The sequence below is a fragment of the Chiloscyllium plagiosum genome, chromosome 21 (assembly GCF_004010195.1).
Source record: "Chiloscyllium plagiosum isolate BGI_BamShark_2017 chromosome 21, ASM401019v2, whole genome shotgun sequence".
Classification (NCBI taxonomy): domain Eukaryota; kingdom Metazoa; phylum Chordata; class Chondrichthyes; order Orectolobiformes; family Hemiscylliidae; genus Chiloscyllium; species Chiloscyllium plagiosum.
In genome coordinates this window covers 27,386,146-27,409,749 of record NC_057730.1, presented here as the reverse complement: position 1 = coordinate 27,409,749, position 23,604 = coordinate 27,386,146, and the positions used below count along the sequence as shown (strand labels likewise).

Below are 23,604 nucleotides of genomic sequence, written 5' to 3'. Positions count from 1 at the left end.
TAAGCTGGTCTAGGCAGTGGTTCTCACTTGGGAACAATAGTATTTGCAAAAGCAAGGAAGGATGCACATTATCCAGTGCATTAACGTGTGAATTACATTGGTTTTACTCCGAGACAAATACTCCATTTTCTGAGGAATAGTAATATTTTTGGAATAAGAACAGAAGTAAAGAAAATGATCCATTATCTGAACGAGTAGGATATGTTGTAAAAAAAATTTGGTATTTTGAGATAGAAAACAGCGTTGCACTTAGTCCTTACATTGTGGTGATGACACCGTGGCCTGGATTTTTTGATGATCAGAGAATGGGGATCAGATAATCATTTCTGAAATGCAACTGGAAGTTGTTCACTGGGACCCTGCAGAATCCCCATTATAGGAGACTCACAAAAGAGATTGCTTAGAAAATTGAAGATTCCATGAGGCTGTCTGAAAATATTTATGTAATAGAAGAATTCAGAGGGGGTATTTGAAGTTAAGTACACAGTTACTGAAGAAAAGTGAGACTATTAAATAACTGGCCTTGCATGGTGAACTACACCTCCCCCAGATATCTTACACTGTCCCAGAAGCTTACTGACATGCCCTGATGCCATAGGACATGACACTGCACCTCCCTGTCTCCACTTGCCCTGATACACCACCTTTCACCCCCCAACCTCACCCCAAACCCACAATCCTCTATATCTTCATGACCAGATTTGACACCCCACCCTCCAACCTCACCCCAAACCCCAAACCCACAATCCTCTATATCTTCATGACCAGATTTGACACCCCTCCTCTCTCAGCCTGGGACCTAACACCTGCACACACCTTGCAGGTGGAGTCAATCTCTCTGAGAGGCAGTGGACTCCATCCCCATTGTGGTTCCTAGACTTGATCCATGAATTGATGCTGGACCTGAGACTCCTACAGGTACCTTCTGGGATCCAACCATCATTTCCCTGCTCTGGACCTCACATCCCTTCTCCATTACCAGACCCAGTCCCCAGCGCCCCCATACCCCTTCCCTGGACATGAAATTCCCTATACCTGACCTATCTGCCCCCCCTCCTGATACTCTATCCAATTGGTAACTACCCATCAGTGCCTACCCCGTACCCACTTGGCAGAATACCTCCGGAATTTACCTTTTGCACATTTGGCACTCTACCTCCAAGCACCGTAACCTCACACTTACTTTAGATGATGAGATTTTATGGTCAAGCGTACTCAAGTACAATGAAAAGTGTATGGTATCACCACACATGACACCATTTTAGTGAGAAAGGTAACTAGGTACAAAGTAGTAAAAGAAACAAAGTTTGAAAAGTTAAGCATGGCCCTTATACGATAAGTAAAAAACAAAGTCAAAAGTCATTGGGAGGCGTGGTAGCTCAGTGGTTAGCACTGCTACCTCACAGCACCAGGGACCCGAGTTTGATACCCAACTGTCTGTGTGGAGCTTGCACATTCTCCCCACGTCTGCGTGGGTTTCCTCTGGGTGCTCCAGTTTCCTCCCTCAATCCAAAGATGTGCAGGTTAGGGTTTATTTCGCTAAATTGCCCATAGGTGCATTAATCAGGGTAAATATAGGGTAGGGGAATGGGTCTGGTTGTGTTATTCTTCAGAAGGTCTGTGTGGACTTGTTGGACAAATAGCCACTTTCCATACTGTAGGGAATTTAATCTTAATAGTTAACATTAAAGTCCTTTCAATTATCCTTTCACAGTTGCTGTTAAAAGACTGTCTATGATGTTGAACCTTCTTATTTTAGAATGTAGCAGCAGATTACCTGAAAAAAGAATGTGGTTTGTCTTCCTTTCACTGTTCCATGTGCTGAGGGGATCTGTCAAAATGGAAGTATGGTTCTGCACTTCTGTAGGAACCCTGTGTGGAATCTACTGACAGAAATGTGAACTTTGTCATTCTGTTAAAAAGGGCCAAAGTGGTAGTCTATTTGAGATTGTTATTTCGTGGAAAATCCATCCAAATGTTTCTTCAATAACTCCGTCATGTTCAATCATAGCCTGATATGTTACACTTCAACACCATATTATGTAAATTTCAGGTTTGGTGTACAAAAAAACATCAAGTGCAGGGGATGAAAGCCGAAAATACTGAGAAACAAAAGCAGAATAGTCATCCTCCATGCAGAGGACCAGACATAGAAAAAAATATAAACAAACAGACCATTCAGCCCCATCAACATCTTCTGTCAATAAATGACATTGTGGCTAATCTGCATCTTAGTCTCAACCTACCTTGAGTTTATATCCTTTTATACCCTAGTCAAGCAGAAATGTATCCTTCTCAGATTCAAAGAACAAAGATCAAAGAAAATGTACAGCCCAGGAACAGGCTCTTTGGCCCTCCAAGCCTGAGCTGATCCAAATCCACTGTCTAAATCTGTCACCCAATTCCTAAGCATCTGTATACCTCTGCTCCCACCTATTCATGCATCTGGCCAAACACATCTTAAATGAAGATACTATGCCTGCCTCTTCTACCTCTGCTGGCAACGCGTTCCAGACACCCACCACCCTCTGTATAAAGTACTGGCCACGTGTGTCCCCCTTAAACATTTCACCTCTCACCTTGAAAGCGTGACCTCTCGTTACTGAATCCTTCACACTGGGAAAAAGCTTATCTCTATCCACCTTGTCTGTACCCTTCATGATTTTGTAGACCTCAATCAGGTCCCTCCACAATCTCCTTTTTTCCAATGAAAACAATCCATATCTACTCAACCTCTCTTCATAGCTAGCACCTTCCATACCAGGCAACATCCTCGTAAACCTTCTCTGCACCCTCTCCAAAGCGTCCACATCCTTTTGATAATGTGGCGACCAGAGCTATACACAATATTCTAAATGCAGCCGAACCAATGTCTTGTACAATTTTAACATGTCCTGCCAGCTGTTATACTCAATACCACGCCTGATGAAGGCAAGCATACAATATGCCTTCTTGACCACTCTATCCACCTGTGCAGCCACCTTCAGGGTACAATGGACCTGAACTCCCAGATCTCTCTGCTCATCAAATTTTCCCAAGGCTCTTCCATTTACTGTATAATTCACTTTAGAATTAGACTTCCCAAAATGCATCACCTCACATTTGCCCAGATTTAACTCCATCTGCCACTTCTCCACCCAAATCTCCAGTCTATCTATATTCTCCTGTATTCTTTGACAGTCCTCTATGCTTTCTGCTACTCTACCAATTTTCATGTCATCTGCAAACTTGCTGATCATACCAGCAGTGCCCTCTTCCAGATCATTTACGTATATCACAAACAAGAGTGGCCCGAGCACTGATCCCTGTGGAATACCACTGGTCACCTTTCTCCATTTCGAGAAACTCCCTTCAACCACTACTCTCTGTCTCCTGTTGCTCAACCAGTTCTTTATCCACCTGGCTAGAACACCCTGCACACCATGTGACTTCACTTTCTCCATTAGTTTACCATGGGGAACCTTATCAAATGCCTTACTAAAGTCCATGTATGTGACATCTACAGCCCTTCCTTCATTTAGCAACTTGGTCACTTCCTCAAAGAACTCCAAGGCCTGATCTCCCCCGCACAAAGCCATTCAAATGTATTATTAAACTGGAATTTACTGCTTTTTGTGGAAGAAAGTTCTCACCTTTCCAGCTTTGTTTTTATAAACAAATATTTCCTAATTTATCCCCTGAACGATCTGGCTCTGATTTTCAGGTAATGCTCCCTTGTCTCAGACTCGTCACTGGCAGGAAAAGTTCTCTGTCTGTCTACCTTATCAATTTGTTACAAATGCTGAAAACCTCAAAATAACCATCCCTGAACCTTCTGTTTTCCCAGGGAAAAAAAAAATCTGGATTATGCAGTTACTCCTTTTAATGAAACTCTTGAAGTTCTTATAATGCAGCAATTAATTTGTGCTGCAGTTTTTCCAAGGTCAATAAATCTTTTCTAACTTCTCTACTCAAAACTGCACACAGCACTGCAGGTGCGGTCTAACCAAGACTTTGTACAGCTGTGAAAATATATCTTCCACTCTACCTCCTTGCCCTTAAGTCATCAAGGCTAATATTTGCCCCAAGTAAAAACAGAAATTGCTGTAGAAACTCAACCGGTCAAGCAGCATGTTTGGGGGAAAAAAAAGTAGAGTTAACATTTTGAGTCCAGTGACTCTTCATCAGATCAATATTAGCCTTCTTGATTATGTTTTGTGTGTGAATGTGTACTTCAGCATTACACGAAAGCCAAAATATTTTCGAATTTCCACTCTTCCTAGTTTTTCATGATTTACATAATACTCAGATATAATAATTTTTGTCCAAAATTGATGACAATATACTCATTGGATTGAAATCCATTTGCCTATTCAGTTAGTCCATTAGTGCTCCTTTCTACATGACTCATTATACTAACAATTCTTGTGACATCAACAAACTTGGATAAATGATTCTGAAAACAGAAAATGTTGGTGATCACAGTGGGTCAAGAGAGAGCAAGCTAACATTTCACGTTTAGCTGACTTTTGGTTCTCTATTGTGTTATTTAAGTTATTATTAAATATGATGAATATTTCAAATGCAGCATAGAACTTTATGGGATACTACTAATTTCTGTATCTCCTCATCAGCTCACCAATTTGCCTGGCCATGAGCTTTAAGCTTAACTGATGGTCTGTTTGGGGAACTTCATATAAACTGTCTACAATGACATCCATCTATCCACCATGTTCACTGCTTCTTCAAGAAATTCAACAAGATTATTAGATTTAACTTACTCCCTCTAACCAAATTTCACAAAGTTCTCAGTTACCTTGTTTGTAAATATAGATTTCAGGAACTTGTTTACAACAGATACTAACAATCTTTAATTTCTTTCTCTCTTCCTCACTTTTCTTAAATAACAGAGTTAAATGTGCAATTTTCCAAACTAAAGTGGTAGATCATGAATTGAGAGCACCAGAAAATGATGGCTAAATCATCTGCAATTTCCTCAACAACTTCTTTGAACATTTTATCTTGAGAGCCATCAGCTCCTGGGGATTTAGCAATCTTTCATGCCATTATTTGTCAAATACCTTTTCTTTGCTAAGTTTTAGTTCAGTGATTTTTAGATCTTGATTTCTATTAGCTTTCCTTAAATTTCAGGATATTTCTTCTTCCTCCACAGTGAAGATTCAGTCATAATTATTCAGCAAGTCTGCAATTTCCTTATTTACACTGACATTTATGCATCTCTCTGTTTTATTAAAGGAACCCCATTGAGTCTTGATTCTCTTTTTCTTAAAATATAGCTATAAAACCTTTTTATGATAATCTGGAGACAAGTTAGTTCTATAATGCTTTATCAGAATAGTGCTTAAAAAAAACCGGCCTCAAATATCACCTTGTCTGGTATTTCTTCAGATGTTGACTGACTTCTTGAGTGTGATTTTTAACTTATCAAAGGTGACATTAACTGGATGGTTCTCCCACTGACATTTTCACAGAAAACTGCCATTTGGCAGCAAGCACATAGCTTGTTTTAGGCAGTCGACTTCTTTTCATATGCAGTGAGATTCTGCAACATATGTAGATCCTTGATAGGTATTCAAACTGAAATTGGTTGGAGCTTGTGTTGTGCCCTTTTACTGGTGATACAACTGAAGAACTGGGGGAAAAAAAAGGTGCTTTGTAATTATTTTTGTCGGGTGAGCAGTCGAAGGAGTAATCATCCATGTCCCACAAATCTAGTCCTATTGTCTGTAATTGTCAACATGTGAAATTTCTTTGCTGCTGGCCTGAATCTGACAAGCTGCTTGGAAGGTTCACTTTGGGCAGTCAGTCGCCAGTTCTGTTTCAATGAACCTAAGAATTGTTGCAGCCAGTTTGGTGCCATTAGGGCAAGTAGCCAGCTGGTTTTGTAATATACTAAATCAACCTTGCTGTATCTGTCAAATTCATGTTGAGAATCTTATCTGTCCAAATCCCTTCGATAATAAGATTGCAAAACATTGTGCAAGTCAAAAAAAAAGGATATACTTAGAATTGTGTTCAAGTTTTGCAAAGCTCAGAATATTTATATGGAAGAAAGTGAAACAATATTCTGCGGATTTGTTCAGTAGTTATAGATTTAGGCAGATGAATTCAGAGATATTTTAAGCAGCTCAGCAAGCCTTGCTCCATTACTTGATTGCAATGGTTTCAAAAACAAAAGAAATGTGAAGAAGGATAGATTCACTTCATGCCATTTTCTGCTTTGATCAGAAAAAGAAGGCTTAACAGTTTTGTTAACAAGAGATATTGCCCTCTAACCCCAGGTAAATAATATGCACCTTGGCGAGTTTGACTGTATATTTCTCTTCTATCTACGTGTCATGTTGGGGCATTTTAGCTGTTGTGGGCTCACAGAGAACCACACACGTCTCGCATGATTAACCCACACAGTTATGGGCTAACACAAAGCTTATAGACAAGACAAAGTAAAGTTTAATTGCTATTATTTTCATGATAAATGAAGTCTTCTCCACATCAGCTCTGGAAAGTTAGATGATCCAGCTATCAGGAAGGGAGTAGGAAGCCGATGAAAAATGAGGCAACCTTTCAGCTGTGAACATCGATCTGAATCTCAGAGGATTTTTCTTGGACAAATTGAGAGACCATTAGTGTAACTTAAAGTCTGAGAGAAATCTGTCAGATCACTGATGGCAATAGCAGCAGCATATGAAATATATTTAAATAGCTCATATGAGAATCTGTGCTGGGCAAATTAATCAATGGTGCTCCCAGATGGCAGAAGCTTTAATAAAATTCATGGGGCAAGAGAATGGGGCTTAAGGAAACCTTTCCCAACTTTTTCTATGATTAGGTTCATTATTTATGTCGTGACAGAGATGCGGAAAATAAAAGGCATTCAATAAGAATGAAATTGAGGCTGCAGTACAAGGTAGGAAAACCTGTCAGGTTGAAAATGTGGACCTCCAAAATATTCTCATTAATGTGCATAAAGTCTGCAATGGACTTTTAAAAGGGAAAAAAGATACGATTGGTAGAGCTGGGAATTTTAATGTTCCACTGCATATCCAGCTTGTAGCATGGTCACTATGCATGCAGATAATAATGGAGCCAATATCAGGAGTTTTCTGTTATATCAGTGAAGCTATTGACTCTCTCTTGCCTATCTGGCATATAAAATTCTTAAAAATTAATCATTTAATTTCCATATATCACATTTCTGGTCCTTCAGCAAGCTTTAAATGTGCAATGTTGGATTTATGATCTCAGACAATGTGCTATATTGTATTAGGATTGCTAGATAATTAATGCTCCAAAGTCTGTTGCAACAAGCAAACCATCAGGATGTGCCATTTGTTGGATTTGCCCTTGCCACAGTTAGTTCCAATAATACCTTTCAGCGCATTTGCGACCAGTTGTTATTGGTTGAGTGAGGGAAAACCAAGTATCTGAGACCTGAGTGAGCAATCAGACCAAAGATTGTGAAATAAAACATGCAGAGACAGAGAAGGAAACGTTCAGTATATTGGGCGTGTCAGTAAGGTCTGGGTGTTTGTCCGCGAGGGGAGTGCATAGAGTCATAAGAATTCCTGGTTCTATAAGCCTGATTTTTATGAGGGCCTGCCTGGTCTGGGAATATGGGCTGCATTACAAATCAAAAGGTGACTCCACCTACAGACGGGCAGGAGACCTGTATTGGCACTACGTCTAAATGTTTAAAAAAAGGAAGATAATTCTCCCTCAAGCATTCATTCCTCACATGTCCTCACCACCTACACACTGCCCTTGCTCATCCATGCCAACCCAAAGTATCTCACGCCCTGTAAACACACTCCTGGTTCTTCTTGTTTTCCATGCCATACTCTGCCCTGTAATTTCCCCCCTCGTAACCCCTCATATCTTCCATGCTTTCATATGTCTATCTATCCCAGAGATGGTCCTTTATAACCCCATGGAGAAAGTGAGGACTGCAGATGCTGGAGATCAGAGCTGAAAATGTGTTGCTGGAAAAGCGCAGCAGGTCAGGCAGCATCCTGCTCCTGTTCCTTGGATGCTGCCTGACCTGCTGCGCTTTTCCAGCAACATATTTTCAGCTCTTTATAGCCCCATGTCAACTTATGCCAATCACTTCAAACCCTTTGCCCTTAGATCTACCATGCCAATTCCTCCAATATCCACAATGAACTAACCTCAGCACCCACGCAGAAATTAGGTAATATAAAGTTCAATAAAGTAAATTCTAAGTTTTACCATATCATATGGAAAAAAACACTATTACATAAGAAAGAAATGCTATTTTTATGATCTTTAAATTACCTAAAGCCTTAAAGCAAAGATTATTGAAGTCAAGTACACAATCTTTATAATAACAAGCATTAGAATTCATCGATCAACATCAAAGCAGCTCTAACCACACTTGCAGCACTCAGTCGAATGGTGAAACGTCAGGTTCCAGAGTGTGGTGCTGGAAAAGCACAGCAGGTTGGGCAGCATCCAAGGAGCAGGAGGATCGACCTTGTGTGCATAAGCCCTTCAACAGGATTCCTGACAAAGGACTTATGCCTGAAACATCGATTTTCCTGCTCCTCGAATGCTGCCTGACCTGCTGTGCTTTTTCCAGCACCACACTCTCGACTGTGATCTCCAGCATCTGCAGTCCTCACTTTCTCCCTGTGAAATGTCAGGTACCTGGCTGTGATAATGGATAGTTGTTAAATGAGTCATGCAGCAATCATGAATCATTAGATACCCTAACACTGAGGTCAAAGGACAATGAAATAGCATGCAATGACATTTTTTTAAGAAAACCTCTAGACAGTTTGCTCAAATATTTCATGGGCAGGACTTTAGGTGGCTTGCCAGTTTGTTAGTACCCTTTCACAATTCACAGAATCCCTACAGTGTGGAAAAAAGCAAATCAGTCCATTGAGTCTACACCTACCCTCTAAAGAGCATCCCACCAAATCTCGCCCTGTACCCTATTCCTGTATCCCGGCATTTACTATGGCCAATCCATCTCACCTGTACAGCTTTGGACTTCGGGAGGAAACTGGAGCACCCGGAGGAAACCCACGCAGATACAGGGAGAATATACAAACTCCACACAGACAGTGGCCCAAGGCTGGAATCAAACCCAGATCCATGGCGCTGTGAGGCAGCAGTGCTAACCACTGAGCCACTATGCCGCCCATTATTCTTGTTACACTTTTGATAGATTCTGTTGACAGTTGCTTTTGACAATGTTAACATTTAATTTCTCAGCCTGGTTGATAGTTCTAATTAGCTTGAGAGTTAAAGAATTTATGCACATTTTACACACATGGTTGCTGACTTTGAACAATTCTAAAGGCCACCTGACATTCCTGAAAGGTGTCCCAGGATCAAATCCAAAGGACTACCTTATCTTTATAAAGAGATGCACAAGACATCTTAAAGAAATCCACATTGCTCAGATTTGCTTCTGTCAGATCTTCTCCCTATGTTTTGGAGTGTTAGCCCTTGGTTCTTAAAAGCCAATGAGCTGAGGAGTGGTTGGTGGAGTTTCATTTAGATAAATGCGAGTCCTGCATATCTTAGCAGGACTTATACATTTAATGGTAAGGTCCTGGGGAGTGTTGCTGAACAAAGAGACCTTGGAGTGCAGGTCATAGCTCCTTGAAAGTAGAGTTGCAGGTGTTTGGTATGCTTTCCTTTATTAGTCAGAGTATTGAGTATACGAGTTGGGAGGTCATTTGTGGCTGTACAGAATGTTGATTCAGCCACTTTTGGAATACTGCGTGCAATTCTGCTCTCCTTCCTATCAGAAGCATGTTGTGAAACTTGAAAGGGTTCAGAAAAGATTTACAAGAATGTTGCCAAGGTTGGAGGATTTGAGCTATTTGGAGAGGTTGAATAGACTGGAGCTGTTTTCCCTGGAATGTCGAAGGCTGAGGGGTGACCTTATTGAGGTTTATACACTCATGAAGGGCATGGATAGAATAAATAGACAATGTATTTTCCCTGAGGTAGGGGGAGTCCAGAACTAGAGGGCATAGGTTTAGGGTGAGAGGGGAAAGATATAAAAGAGACCTAAGGGCAACTTTTTCACATAGATGATATGCGTATGGAATGAGCTGCCAGAGGAAGTGGTGGATTTAGAGGGATTGGGCAAGTGCTGGCAAATGGGACTGGATTAGGTTAGAATATCTGGCTGGCCTGGATGAGTTGGACCGAAGGGTCTGTTTCTTTGCTGTACATCTTTATGACTCTATGACTCTATCTGACCTGAGTGGAACCCAGCTGATGTTTTAACAGCCAGCCACTTCTGTAAACCATGCAAACACAAATCACAAATCACCACTGTCTAGTTTTTGCAAAAATGTTTGTGAGTATTCCTTATGATATCTACGTTCATCCACCATTTTCATCATGTTCGATATTTTCTCTGCATTTTTATGAAAATTTAGGCCAAATTCAGATATGGAAGGAAAAATAAAGTGAAGCAAGGAACAATTAGCGTAAGTGTGAAATGCAAATTTGAAATAAGGATTTTAAAATTGACATTTTTAGAATCTGCAGCAACAATTAGGATGGAAGGAACAAGGCTTCACATTGTAATTGTGAGAATCTTGCATCTTAAACTTTAAAGACTGAAAGAACTGCAGATTCTGGAAATCAGAAACAAAAACAGAAAATGCTGGAAAAGCTCAACAGGTCTGGCAGCATTGTAGAGAGAAATCAGAATCGGTGTTTTAGTTCTAAGGCAGGGTCACTGACCCGAAATGTTAATTTGATTTCTCTCCACAGATGGTACCAAACTTACTGAGATTTTCCAGATATTTCTGTTTTTGTTTCTGATCTTGAACAAAAACTTTGTGTTAAAGCAAAGAGCTGCTCTCAACTGAAGCTGATGTGGTATTTGTGCATACATTTCAATGAGGGCTATGAATCTTACATGTAATCTAATGACTGTTATTGCTCTTTTTAGAGTGTAGTACATGTTTCTTCATTGTGTATATAATGAATAAATCTACCTTTTTATAAGAGGCGTTCTACTCTCTTCCCACATCGTATAAAGTTTTTTTTTTCTCCACTCTTTTTTAGGATGGAAATTAAATCCAGTTGTGGGTGCAGTATACAGTCCTGAATTCTATGCAGGTAAGAGAACTCACATTCAATCCTCATCCAAAGTTTTTACTTCAATGTCTTGTCAAATTTGTTAGTATCCCAAACAATTGGTTAAAAGGCTGATGACCATCATGTTCATTTCAGGAAAGAAAGGACCAATAATATCACAGATGAGTTTTAATAATCTCCTTCATCAATATACACAGTACGCAACAAATTCTTCTGTGTTATGATATTTTTGCATAATGCAGTTAAAAATTCAAAATAATTGCAGGTGAAACTTTGACATGTCGCAGTGTTTCTATTTTTTTTATTACAAGAACAGAAATACCAGAATGCTGACGATACTTGTCATAGCTATCTTTTTGATCATAGAAGACAATTTAACTGTGGGGAATATCTATGTTGTATGCAATCTTTGTAGAGAAATATGTCCTATTTTAATGAGAGAACATTTGAATAAAGCTTCAATGGCTATTGTGTTTGTGCTTGTTAGCCAGCTTATAATGCCAGGGTATGACTTGACATTTTATTCAGAAATCTGTAAGGCACTCTGAGACATCACCCTGTATGATAAACATTATATCAATGCAAGTTGGTTTTCAATGTTTTACTTATGCACCACAAAGCTTCAGAATTTTGATGAGAGGATTATTATGGTTGCAATTGTGCCAATGATGTGGTTGACCCTTGGAAAAATTGAATGTTGTGCCATTTACTTTCAAAACCAAAAGAACTGCAGATGCTGTAAATTAGGGGAAAAAAAGAACAGAAATTACTGGAAAAGCTCAGCAGTTCTGCTAGCATCTGTGGAAAGAAATCAGAGATAAAATTTTGGGTCGAATGACTCTTCCTCAGAACCGTTTATTTTAAAACTGGTACACATTTGTTCAGTTTCAGTCTTCTACCTCTGTAAGAGCATTGTCTCAAAATGCACATATTATGTATCATAGATTTATTAAGATGCCCGTGCCTCATTTGCTCAAATATTTGTTAGATGTCCTATAAATTTTCAGCGTTACTTTACTGGGATTCCCAGCAACAAGTGACAGCAGTGTTGGAGGGCACTACACAAGGGAGTGAACGGTAGCTCTTTTAGTACAGTAGTAGTGTCCCTACTTCTGAACCAAGCAGACCTGGGTTCAAGTCCCACCTGCTCCAGAGGTAATAACATCTCTGACCAGGTTGATTAGAAACCTGTATGGGAGCTAACAATTTGGACCTTCCCCCAGTAGTTGGCAATGGTGAGGGAGGACAGCTGAAGCAGTTGAACAGACCCTAGCTTGAAACAAAATGTCTTTGGTAGTAGCAGGGAAGTGTGGACTCTTGGAACAGCCCAAGGAGTTTCTCAGCACAGTGAAACCCACAGATTCACACCATGCAAATACACCAAATAGGTTCTTATTCATCTCTTAAGTTCCCTTAATACTGACAATGATCTGATCTCTGTAGAATAAATAATCTCTTTACTTTGTGATCTTGGGACTGTTGAGAGTTCAAATCTCCTGTTACATTCTGGTATCAATGTCATTTGACATTTGTGTTTTACATGTTAGCCTCATCCTCCAGCGTGCTAATATTGACCAAGCATTTATCTCACTACTTCTTGTTTAGTTTGTTTGGTCCAACTATAATAAACAGATATTTCCTTACCTTAGTTTTGAAACATTCAATATCTCTGAATCTGTGTGCTCAACCATACCACCGATCAACTTGCACAATTCAAACTACTGACTCTAACTTAGTTCTCTCAGGGGGCTGGACATCTGTTTTATATTTCATACAATTTTGCTTGCTATTAAAATCCTGCAAATTTGCATAAGGTTCTGAATATTCTGGATTTGTTGATCTCTATTGCAATTCATATTGTTTAATTTGAAATTGAGATAAAGTATTTGGGTCTAGCTACAGGACATGTGAAGCTGATCTGTTAATGTTACACATAAATATTGCAGCAAGTTCTATTTGTCAGTGATCTTGCTGATTGTGGGATTTGTGCGATGGTAATCTGAGCTATTTTACAAACAGTTCAAAGCCCTCTGCCTGCAGGCTGTAGAAGCGCTGGAGAGGGTCCAGAGAAGATTTACAAGGATGATAGTAGAAATATCAGGAAAGGACTGACAGTCTGGGTCTCTTTTTTTTTCGCCAAGATATAAGGCTGCAGGGTGACCTACTAAAAATATTTAAATTTATGGAAGGCTTTAACAAGTGGATACAGAGATTGGTTCCTCTTGTGAAAAGGATAAATAGAGGTCGTCAGGGTAAGATAGTCACCAAGAAATCCAGTAAAGGATTCAGGAGAAATGTATTTTCAGGAAAGCTGGTGAGAAGTGGAACTTGCCTCCACAGGTAGTAGTGGCTGAGGAGAATGTTCTAGATCCCTTAAAGGGGAAGTTCAGCAAACATTTGAGGGAGAAGGAAGCAGAGTGTGTACAACAATAGATTTATGTGAGGAAAGATGGAAGGAGGCTGAAGTGGAGCATAAACACCACCATCTAACTGTTCAGAATCATGGAATTGGAGCAGCTTAAAAGAAGACCACTCTGCCCATTCCCTCTGTACTGGCTCTTTGAAGCACCAATTCACCTTCCCTGCTTTTCGCCTGCAATTCTTTTTAATCTATGGATAACTTCCTTTTGAAAACTTCAAATGACCATGCCTCTGCCACACTCTCAGACAGTGCTTTCTCAATCCTTGCAACTCACTGTGTGAAGAGACTTTTCCTTCTGTTTCTTTCGTGAATTACTTCAAATCTATGACTTCTGTTTCTGAATTCTCCCAATGGGGGATCAGTTTTTCTCTGTCGTCTTTTCCCAGGTTCATCATGTTTTCAAATTATATCAATCAAATCTCCTCGCAACCCTCTCCTCTCCAGGGGAATGGTCTCAACCTTGCTAATCGTTCTACAGAACTGAAGTTCCTCAGCATTCTCAAAAACACTTAATGCATCCTCACTAATGTCTTCACATTCTTCCTGAAATGTGGTGTCCAGAACCATATTACAAAGCGGTATTTTGTGATATAACATCTATCCACTCCTGATAAAGCCCAGAATGCCATATATTAAATTAACTGCTCACTTGATCTGTTTTGCCACCTTCAGTGAGTTCTAAACAATCCAGGTTCTCTGCTCCTGTATCCCCTTTAGAATTGTATCTTTATTTTATGTTGTCTCTGTGTTTGTCCTCCCAAAATGAACCATTTCATCCATCTCTGCATTAAATTTCATCCACAACTTGTTCATCTATTCTGCCAAACTGTCCACATCCTTGAGGAATGACACACTATACTCCTTATGGTTCATAATACTTTCAGGTTCTTTAATGACCTGCAGATATTGAAATCAAACATCAAACACCAAGATTATATATCATTAATACATAAAGAAAGAACAATGATCAAAGGATGATTGTTGGGACTTACAATATAAACCTTCCTCCTGTCCCCAAAACAGCCATTCATCACAACTCTGTTTCCTGTTATGTAACCGAATTTGTGTCCATGTTGCTATTGACCCTTTTTTTCCATGATTTCAAACTTTCCTCACCAGTTTGATATGTGGCATTTCATGAAATGCCTTTTGAAAGTCTCTGTACACCATACCAACAGCATTACCTTCAGTTAGTAGGTTAATAATGCACTGAGAGCAACATCGAAAGTTTGGAAAGGAATCAAAACGAAATAAAAGCAATTAGAGTGTATGCAGAGACATTGGCAGCCAATATTTCAGATTGTCTAAGGAGGTCCTTTACAATCATGTAAATGGCAAAAGAGTGGTACGGGGAGGAGTCGTGAACATTAGGGACTGAAAAAAGGGGTTTACACATGGAGGCAAGGGTCATGACTGACATATTGAATAACTGCTTCTTACCTGTCTTTACCAAGGAAGTGAGGAAAGAGATGGAAAGAGCTGAGATTTGACTTGCTGCACGAGCCTCCTGGCCTCTTGCACAGTAATCCTAATGAGTTTCACAGTAATTGTAACCTGCTGCACACTTATCCCGACCTGCTGCACCCTTATCCCAGTAGGGTTGTGTGGCTTGATTCTGTACCAAGAAACCTATATAATTCTATGTAATTAACTACCTTCTCATCAGGTCAGAATTATAGCTGTTAGCTGGTGATTTCAGTGTTCAGTTTTAATCGCAATCCTTCAGATAATGAATCAATCTGTCCCACATGTGACAAAACATTCAGGCTTCGGCTGATCAGTGGCAAGTAACATTGATGTCACCACAAGTACCAAACAATGACTGTCTTCAACCAGAGAAAGTTTACCTCCTTCCCTTGACAGTCAATAAATTGTTACATTCTGCACCATTTTCCAGAAGCCTAATTGGACCAATCGTATGAATACTATGATTTTTTTTTTAAACTAGCTTGGATGTTGAATATTTTTTGATGAGTGATGTACCTAACTTTCCAAATCATTTCACTGCATACCAGGAAAGTGATGGAATACTTGCACTTGCCCGGGTGATTTAACTCCAACAACTTGCAAAAAGCTCATCAGTATTCAGGAAAATCAGTTGATAGGCACTTGAAACATTCCTAAACATGCTTTAAACCTTCAGTGTTATCACTATGAACTAATTTGGCAACAGAGCATAGTCTCTTCCAGCTGCTCTGCAGTAACTCACAAAGTTTCCCTGAACAGGCTGGGGCTGTTTTCCCTGGAGCGTCGAAGGCTGAGGGGTGACCTTGTAGAGGTTTATAAATTCGTGAGGGGCATGGACAGAGTAAATGTGGGCGGCACGGTGGCACAGTGGTTAGTACTGCTGCCTCACAGCGCCAGAGACCCGGGTTCAACTTCCGTCTCAGGCGACTCTCTGTGTGGAGTTTGCACATTCTCCCCGTGTCTGCGTGGGTTTCCTCCGGTTGTTCCGGTTTCCTCCCACAATCCAAAAATGTGCTGCTTAGGTGAATTGGCCATGCTAAATTGCCCGTAGTGTTAGGTGAAGGGGTAAATGTAGGAGTATGGGCCTGGGTGGTATACGCTTCGGCGGGTCGGTGTGGACTTGTTGGGCTGAAGGGCCTGTTTCCACACTGTAAGTAATCTAATCTAATCTAATCTAATCAAATAGACAAGGTCTTTTCCCTGGGTTATGGGAGTCCAAACCGCGAGGGCATAGGTTTAGGGTGAGAGGAGAAAGATTAAAATGGGACCTCGGGTAACTTTTTCACACAAAGGGTGGTGCATGTATGGAACGAGCTGCCAGAGGAGGTGGTGGAGGCTGGTACAACTCAAATATTTAAAATGCATTTGCATGGGTATATGAATAGGAAGGGTTTTGGAGGGATATGGGCCAAGTGCTGGCAAATGGGACTAGATTAATTTCAGATATTTGGTTGGCATGGTGGAGTTGGAAAGAAGTCTGTTTCTGTGCTGTATATCTCTATGACTCTAAATGCATGTCCCAAACCTGTAACCTAGATCTGGAAGGACAAGGGAAGAAAGCTCTTAGGAACACCATCACTGATTACACCACTCTAATCACTCAACATCCCCGTTTGGGAATGTATTGTCATGTCGTCTTTGTTGCTGGGACAAATTCATGCAATTCTATCTCTCAGCATTGAGGGAGTGCATTCACCACATATAGTTCAAGTGGTGCATTCATCTGAGAAGATAGTTCACCACCACCTACTCATGGGCATTGCAGGTACTGCCAACACTATTTATCTTGTGAATGAAAAATAGTTTTAGTTGTTTGTACTCTTCCATCAAGAAACAATTCAACAATTTATCAGTCACCATGATTGGAAGCGCAATAACTGGTTGGTTAAAAATGGGTTAATCCCTGCAATTTGAATAAATAAAAATCCACAACAAATATAATAGAGCCTTTTTGCTGAAAAGAAGTGTGACATGGCAGTCGATCGGCATTTGCAAGTCTAATTTTAAGTGCCTGAGTAAATCAAGTGGAATACCATATACAATCTTCTGAGTCCTACCTGAATCATTATTGTTTGCTGCATACTGTATAACATTAGGAGTAAAGTTTTCAGTTTCTGAAATTTGAAGACAATGATGATGGGGAGAATATGGAAGGACCATTTTCCCAACAACATGAGAAGTGTGGACATGAAAGTGAGGACATGGAAAGTGATAGAGAACAGCCAGAAACTGAGGGAATGGTTGATGACCCAGCACTTTCAATAACAAAGAATGACTCAGCAAATAAATGTGCTTCACACTTGTTTGTTCTCCACCCACGTTCTCAAAATGTTGATGAGTACTGATGAATCGCTTGGCCAAGTGCCATGTATAAGCAAAGCAACAAAGAAGAGATGGCAATAACTTTTGGTTTTGACAAGGCTAATGGTGAAGTGACATAAAAAGTCGGGTGCGTTGAATTGACAATTAAATCCTTATCAATGTCATTGTACTCTCTTGCCCATGATCCTCTTAACCTTTCCACATCCTCAGAGATTGTATTACCCTTAATCAACCTGGAACATACCTTCGTAATTTTCCACCTCTGGATGTCCTGAACATTCAAGCCTATTGTGTTAGTGCTTGGAACCCCTTCCATTCTGATCCTTTCTGTCTGGATCCTTTTCAGCTCTTAACAGCCCAATATCAGATTTGCATTCAAACACAGTCCATTTTTTCCTGCCACATAGAGTTAACAATATGAACAATAAAAAAGAAAATGGGGGCTCCAATGCATCACTAGGTAAATGAGACTCTTGTTTGTCTTCTATTTATGAAAATGTGGTATTTGATTATGTAGTTTCAAAGGGTAAATAAGTTGCATGACAGTAAGAAAAATGATTAGAGTTTGTCCCTGAGATTAAGTGATATCCCTTTGATATTACAATAAACTGCAATTTTTTTTTCTGTTAACTATTTGCATTGTTGAACATTTTTCTTCCCTAATGAGGATATTAATATTTCCCTGGGTGTCAGTGTTCTTGCTCAGTAATGTGATAACTACCTGCAGTGATGATAAAACTGATATCTATCAACCGGCAGGTAGTTGGTATATAATTGGCATCATTCTGTGACACGTTCAAGAACTGCTGGAAACAATTCCACTGTGTTATTGATGTTATGGTGGAAACTTAAAGAGGGAAAAAAATTAGATATTGAAATTTAAATGCTGAATGCTCACAATAGATATAACACCAGTATGAAAGTTGGGAAGAGCAACCTTATGCAAAGCAGAATTTTGCATTTGAAATTTTGGTGCAGAGGTGAGAGTGGGATGGAGACAGACTGGCGTGAAATTTCCTGCCGCAGTCCTAATAGCTATTTTCCTGCAGTCAGATCATGCAAGGAACCTGTTTACAAGACTGGAATCATGATTGCACAATCAAATGCCAATTAAAGCCATTTAGGTTGATTGTAATTTTCCAGTCGGCTTGCTGGTCCCCACCACTTTGTGAGTATGGCCAATGCCCGTCAGGCTGGGGCGAGCACTTAACGACCACACTGAGTGTTCTCCCCAGCCGCACACAACCGCTGCACTTACTCAACCAAACCGTTGAAGGAACAGAGTAATAGTCACCATTTTTAATATTAAACATATCAAAACCTCTGAGAGGGCACCCCTCTCAACCTTCCCCTAAAATGTACACTGCAGCTTTGCCTGTGCTAGCGGGTCTTCTCTTGTGGAGAACCCTTCACAAGGATGGTAACCATGCTGTCTGGACACAGATTAGCTGACCTTGTAAATATCCTCCTATTGCATTACCTACATTGGATCCAGAAGTTATAGTGCCAATGCTAAACGAAAAATCCCTGTCCTCTGGTGTCTGGGTTCTCTTCACGAGTGTCCAAGGCATATGCAACAAGCTTGACTCTCTCATCTTCTCACTAACAAATTAAAAGTAGCAGTCTATTACTTAAGCATATTGCATTTAGTTATCCTACTTTCTCCTTATTTTTTGGAGTTTCTGATTCATGAAATCCAACACTTCTATTCTGTAACTAATTAACTGACAGTGATCTCATCTGAGCTGACACTTTGAGCTGACACAAGGCTCTTGACTATTGAGGTTATCCTCGTTGAGTCATTAAAAATGCCTACATTCATATTCATGTACTGAACAGGCAGCATTAATGAAGCTGAAATTTTGATTTCATTTTCTTCCTCCTATCCCATTGGCTTCAATGGCAGCAAGTCTCTAAATCACTAACAATTTAGATAAGTTAACACAGTACAGATTAGCTAGACAACTGGAGGCTTTTCTTGGCTGTATAAAACAAATAACAGGAGAAAGTGAGGACTGCAGATGCTGGAGATCAGAGCTGAAAAATGTGTTGCTGGAAAAGTGCAGCAGGTCAGGCAGTATCCAAGGAGCAGGAAAATCGACGTTTCAGGCATAAGCCCTTCTTCAGGCCTGAAACGTTGATTCTCCTGCTCCTTGGATGCTGCCAGACCTGCTGTGCTTTTCCAGCAACACATTTTTCAGCTAAAACAAATAACAGGGGTTATGCCCTTCACTTTCCATATGAATTAGATTGCCTTCCTTTAATGCTTCAGATCCCAAAGATGTCCCTCATACTCATTGCTTTTATATGTGTTTGCACTTCTGTGGTCTTTATTATTTAGTATCTTACAAAACAGTCCATTCACCTGCTGTGTTCTTGAGGAAGCATTCAAAATTTATTTCTAAAGTGCCATTAATAGCTTTTAGCTACCTATTCCCAGTTTAGAAAATTATTTTGCATATATTTAAAATATGTTGTCTTATGATTTACTAAAGAGCTTTTCAACTCCGTTGTTAAATAATGAAAAGTTTAGCTGCGTGCAAAAAGAAAGGTGATATGTCTGATGAGAAACTGTTGATTTAAGGCACCTTTAATCTTCATAAATAAGTAAAAAACAGAAGGTTATATAAAGCTGTCAGGATAGCACTGATGAATGGCGATTTCAACAGTTCTCAATTGCTAGTGAAGACACATGCTGCAAGGCTTAAACACATTGTACATCATAACTGCCAACTCATTTTTGTGATTAAATATTCAGTCATAACAGCCTGTATAGCTGTAAAGCTTAACAAGATTCCTGTGATGCACTGTCTGAAAATACATAACTCACTGCCCAGGACATAGAACTCCCCATGCGACAGAGAGAGCAAAAGTGGGGAAAGACAGAAAACTGGAAATGGATGGAATGATTCAAAACTATATGACATAGAACATAGAAAAATATAGCGCAGTACAGGCCCTTTGGCCCTAGATGTTGCGCCGATCCAAGCCCACCTTTCCTACACTAGCCCACTATCCTCAATATCCCTATCCAATGCCCGTTTAAATGCCCATAAAGAGGGAGAGTCCAATGTTGCGCCGATCCAAGCCCACCTTTCCTACACTAGCCCACTATCCTCCATATCCCTATCCAATGCCCTTTTAAATGCCCATAAAGAGGGAGAGTCCACCACTGCTACTGGCAGGGCATTCCATGAACTCACGACTCGCTGAGTAAAGAATCTACCCCTAACATCTCTCCTATACCTACCACTCCTTAATTTAAAGCTATGCCCCCTCATAATAGCTGACTCCATACGTGGAATGGGGTAATGAAATATAGGTTTACAATATGGTGACATCTTGTCAACTCCTACGAGACAATTAAGTCAAAATTGAAAAATAATTATCAAACTTAACATGAAAACCTATTTGAACAAGGGGGTTCCTTGATCACAGTGACTTTGAAGGGAATTTTAACTAGTTTGTTTTATCTTATTGTAACCTAGGAACCTTTATGGCTTAAAAAGGAAAGTTGAATAGTTAATGCATTAACAAAAAAAAGTCTGTGTACATCCCACTAATGACATCAAAATTATCGACAGGATTTTTTAAAAATGGTTTGCTTGAAAGTACGTGCTCTTCTGAGGAAGATACCTGTCTTTTATTATTGCCATCTCTCCCCAACAACACCCCAAAATGCATTCCTGAAACTCTGTTACTCTAAACACCAATGTCATAATGCTTTGCATGAGTGAACATATGGATTAATGACACCAACTTCTTGATCGGTGTTGTTCAGTGAGCCATGAAGCACCTGCAGTGAGGAAAATTATTGGAACCATTGTCCTTTGGTATCAAACTGGATTTGTTCTGTGAGATGATGAGGATTTGGGCAGATCCTTTTGAGTTCTGAAATTGATATCCTGTCGGATATTAAAGTGAAGAATGAAAATGGTTCATATCACTGATTTTTGTTTTCACGCTCCATGACTGGACTTTTAGCCTAGCCCAGGGACTGATATTGCTTATTCCCACGCACAGGTAGTGCCAAAACTAACATTATTCTTGTGGCTTTATTACACCAAATAAAAACAAGTTTAATTTCTACGTTCCCTTTAATGTCCCACAGAGATGCAATCAAAGCCCACATTGCTGTTGTGCTGAGCAATTATTCCATAATGCAACTTGATGTCAATCAGGTAGACTATATATGAGGCTTATAAGTTTAGTGACCTAGTTACTACCACCTCATGAAATTTCTGCTTCATGCTAGTTTCATGCAATCCATGCTGCAATTCAAGAAACAGATTTGCAACACGATTACACAAAAGGATTTTCAGGCAGGCGCATTAACCCAAACTCCTGAGTAAAGTACATATTTAGGAAACACAATTCCCATGTGTCAGTTGCTATGCCCTAGAGTACATGGCATCATTATTTTTCTCATTGTTTCCTGTGCACTGTCGCAAAAACATTATTTCATGTTGTATATATTGAGTAAATGCTATTAAATGACGAAATACCAAAACAGAGGCTAGGTTGAATTTTTGATGCACTTTACGCCCAAATGATGAACATAGAACATAAAACAGAACAATACAGCACAGAACAGGCCCTTCGGCCCACGATGTTGTGCCGAACATTTGTCCTAGCTTAAGCACCTATCCATGTACCTATCCAATTGCCGCTTAAAGGTCACCAATGATTCTGACTCTGCCACTCCCATAGGAGCGCATTCCATGCCCCCACCATTCTCTGGGTAAAGAACCTACCCCTGACATCCCCCCTATACCTTCCACCCTTCAGCTTAAATTTATGTCCCCTTGTAACACTCTGTTGTACCTGGGAAAAAAATCTCTGACTGTCTACTCTATCTATTTCCCTGATCATCTTATAAACCTCAATCAAGTCACCCCTCATCCTTCGCCGTTCCAATGAGAAAAGGCCTCGCACTCTCAACCTATCCTCGTACGACCTATTCTCCATTCCAGGCAACATCCTGGTAAATCTCCTCTGCACCCTCTCCAAAGCTTCCACATCTTTCCTAAAATGAGGCGACCAGAACTGCACACAGAACTCCAAATGTGGTCCTACCAAGGTCCTATACAGCTGCAACATCACCTCACGACTCTTGAATTCAATCCCTCTGCTAATGAACGCTAATACACTATAGGCCTTCTTATAAGCTCTATCCACTGAGTGGCAACTTTCAAAGATCTATGAACATAGACCCCAAGATCCCTCTGCTCCTCCACCTTACTAAGAACCCTACCGTTAACCCTGTATTCCGTATTCTTATTTGTCCTTCCAAAATGGACAACCTCAAACTTGACAGGGTTGAACTCCATCTGCCACTCCTCAGCCCAGCTCTGCCTCATATCTAAGTCCCTTTGCAGCCGACAACAGCTCTCGTCACTATCCACAACTCCACCAATCTTCGTATCTTCTGCAAATTTACTGACCCACCCTTTGACTCCCTCTTCCAAGTCATTAATAAAACTTATAAACAGCAGAGGACCCAGAACTGATCCCTACGGAACTCCACTTGAAACTGGGCTCCAGGCTGAATATTTACCATCTACCACCACTCTCTGCCTTCGACCGGTTAGCCAGTTCTCTATCCAACTGGCCAAATTTGCCTCTATCCCATGCCTCCTGACTTTCCGCATAAGCCTACCATGGGGAACCTTATCAAATGCCTTACTAAAATCCATGTACACTACATCCACTGCTCTACCCTCATCCACATGCTTGGTCACCTCCTCAAAGAATTCAATAAGACTTGTAAGGCAAGACCTACCCCTCACAAATCTGTGCTGGCTATCCCTAATCAAGCAGTGTCTTTCCAGGTGCTCATAAATCGTATCCCTCAGTACCCTTTCCATTACTTTGCCTACCACCGAAGTAAGACTAACTGGCCTGTAATTCCCGGGGTAATCCCTATTCCTTTTGTTGAGCGGGCACTACATTCGCCACTCTCCAGTCCCCTGGCACCACCCCCATTGACAGTGAAGACGAAAAGATCATTGCCAACAGTTCTGCAATTTCCTCTCTTGCTCTCACATAATCCTGGGATATATCCCGTTGGGCCCAAGGGACTTGTCTATCCTCAAGTTATTCAAAATGTCCAACACATCTTCCTTCCTAACAAGTATCTCCTCTATCTTACCAGTCCGTTTCATACTCTCCTCTTCAACAATACGGTCCCTCTCGTTTGTAAATACTGAAGAAAAGTACTCATTCAAGACCTCTCCTATCTCTTCTGACTCAATACACAGTCTCCCACTACTGTCCTTGATCAGACCTACCCTCGTTCGCAT

The 23,604-nt window shown here is 40.3% G+C and overlaps 1 protein-coding gene across 18 annotated transcripts in view; it reads left to right on the top strand.

Annotated features, from left to right (window-relative positions):
* Positions 1-23,604, top strand: part of rbfox1 (RNA binding fox-1 homolog 1) — a 1,725,607-nt gene that overhangs the window by 1,583,003 nt on the left and 119,000 nt on the right. For all 18 annotated transcript variants that reach the window (XM_043711602.1, XM_043711606.1, XM_043711616.1 and 15 more), the window contains one exon: positions 11,059-11,112. In XM_043711602.1, coding sequence (XP_043567537.1) covers positions 11,059-11,112 — 54 coding nt within the window. The remainder of the gene's footprint in view (positions 1-11,058; positions 11,113-23,604) is intronic.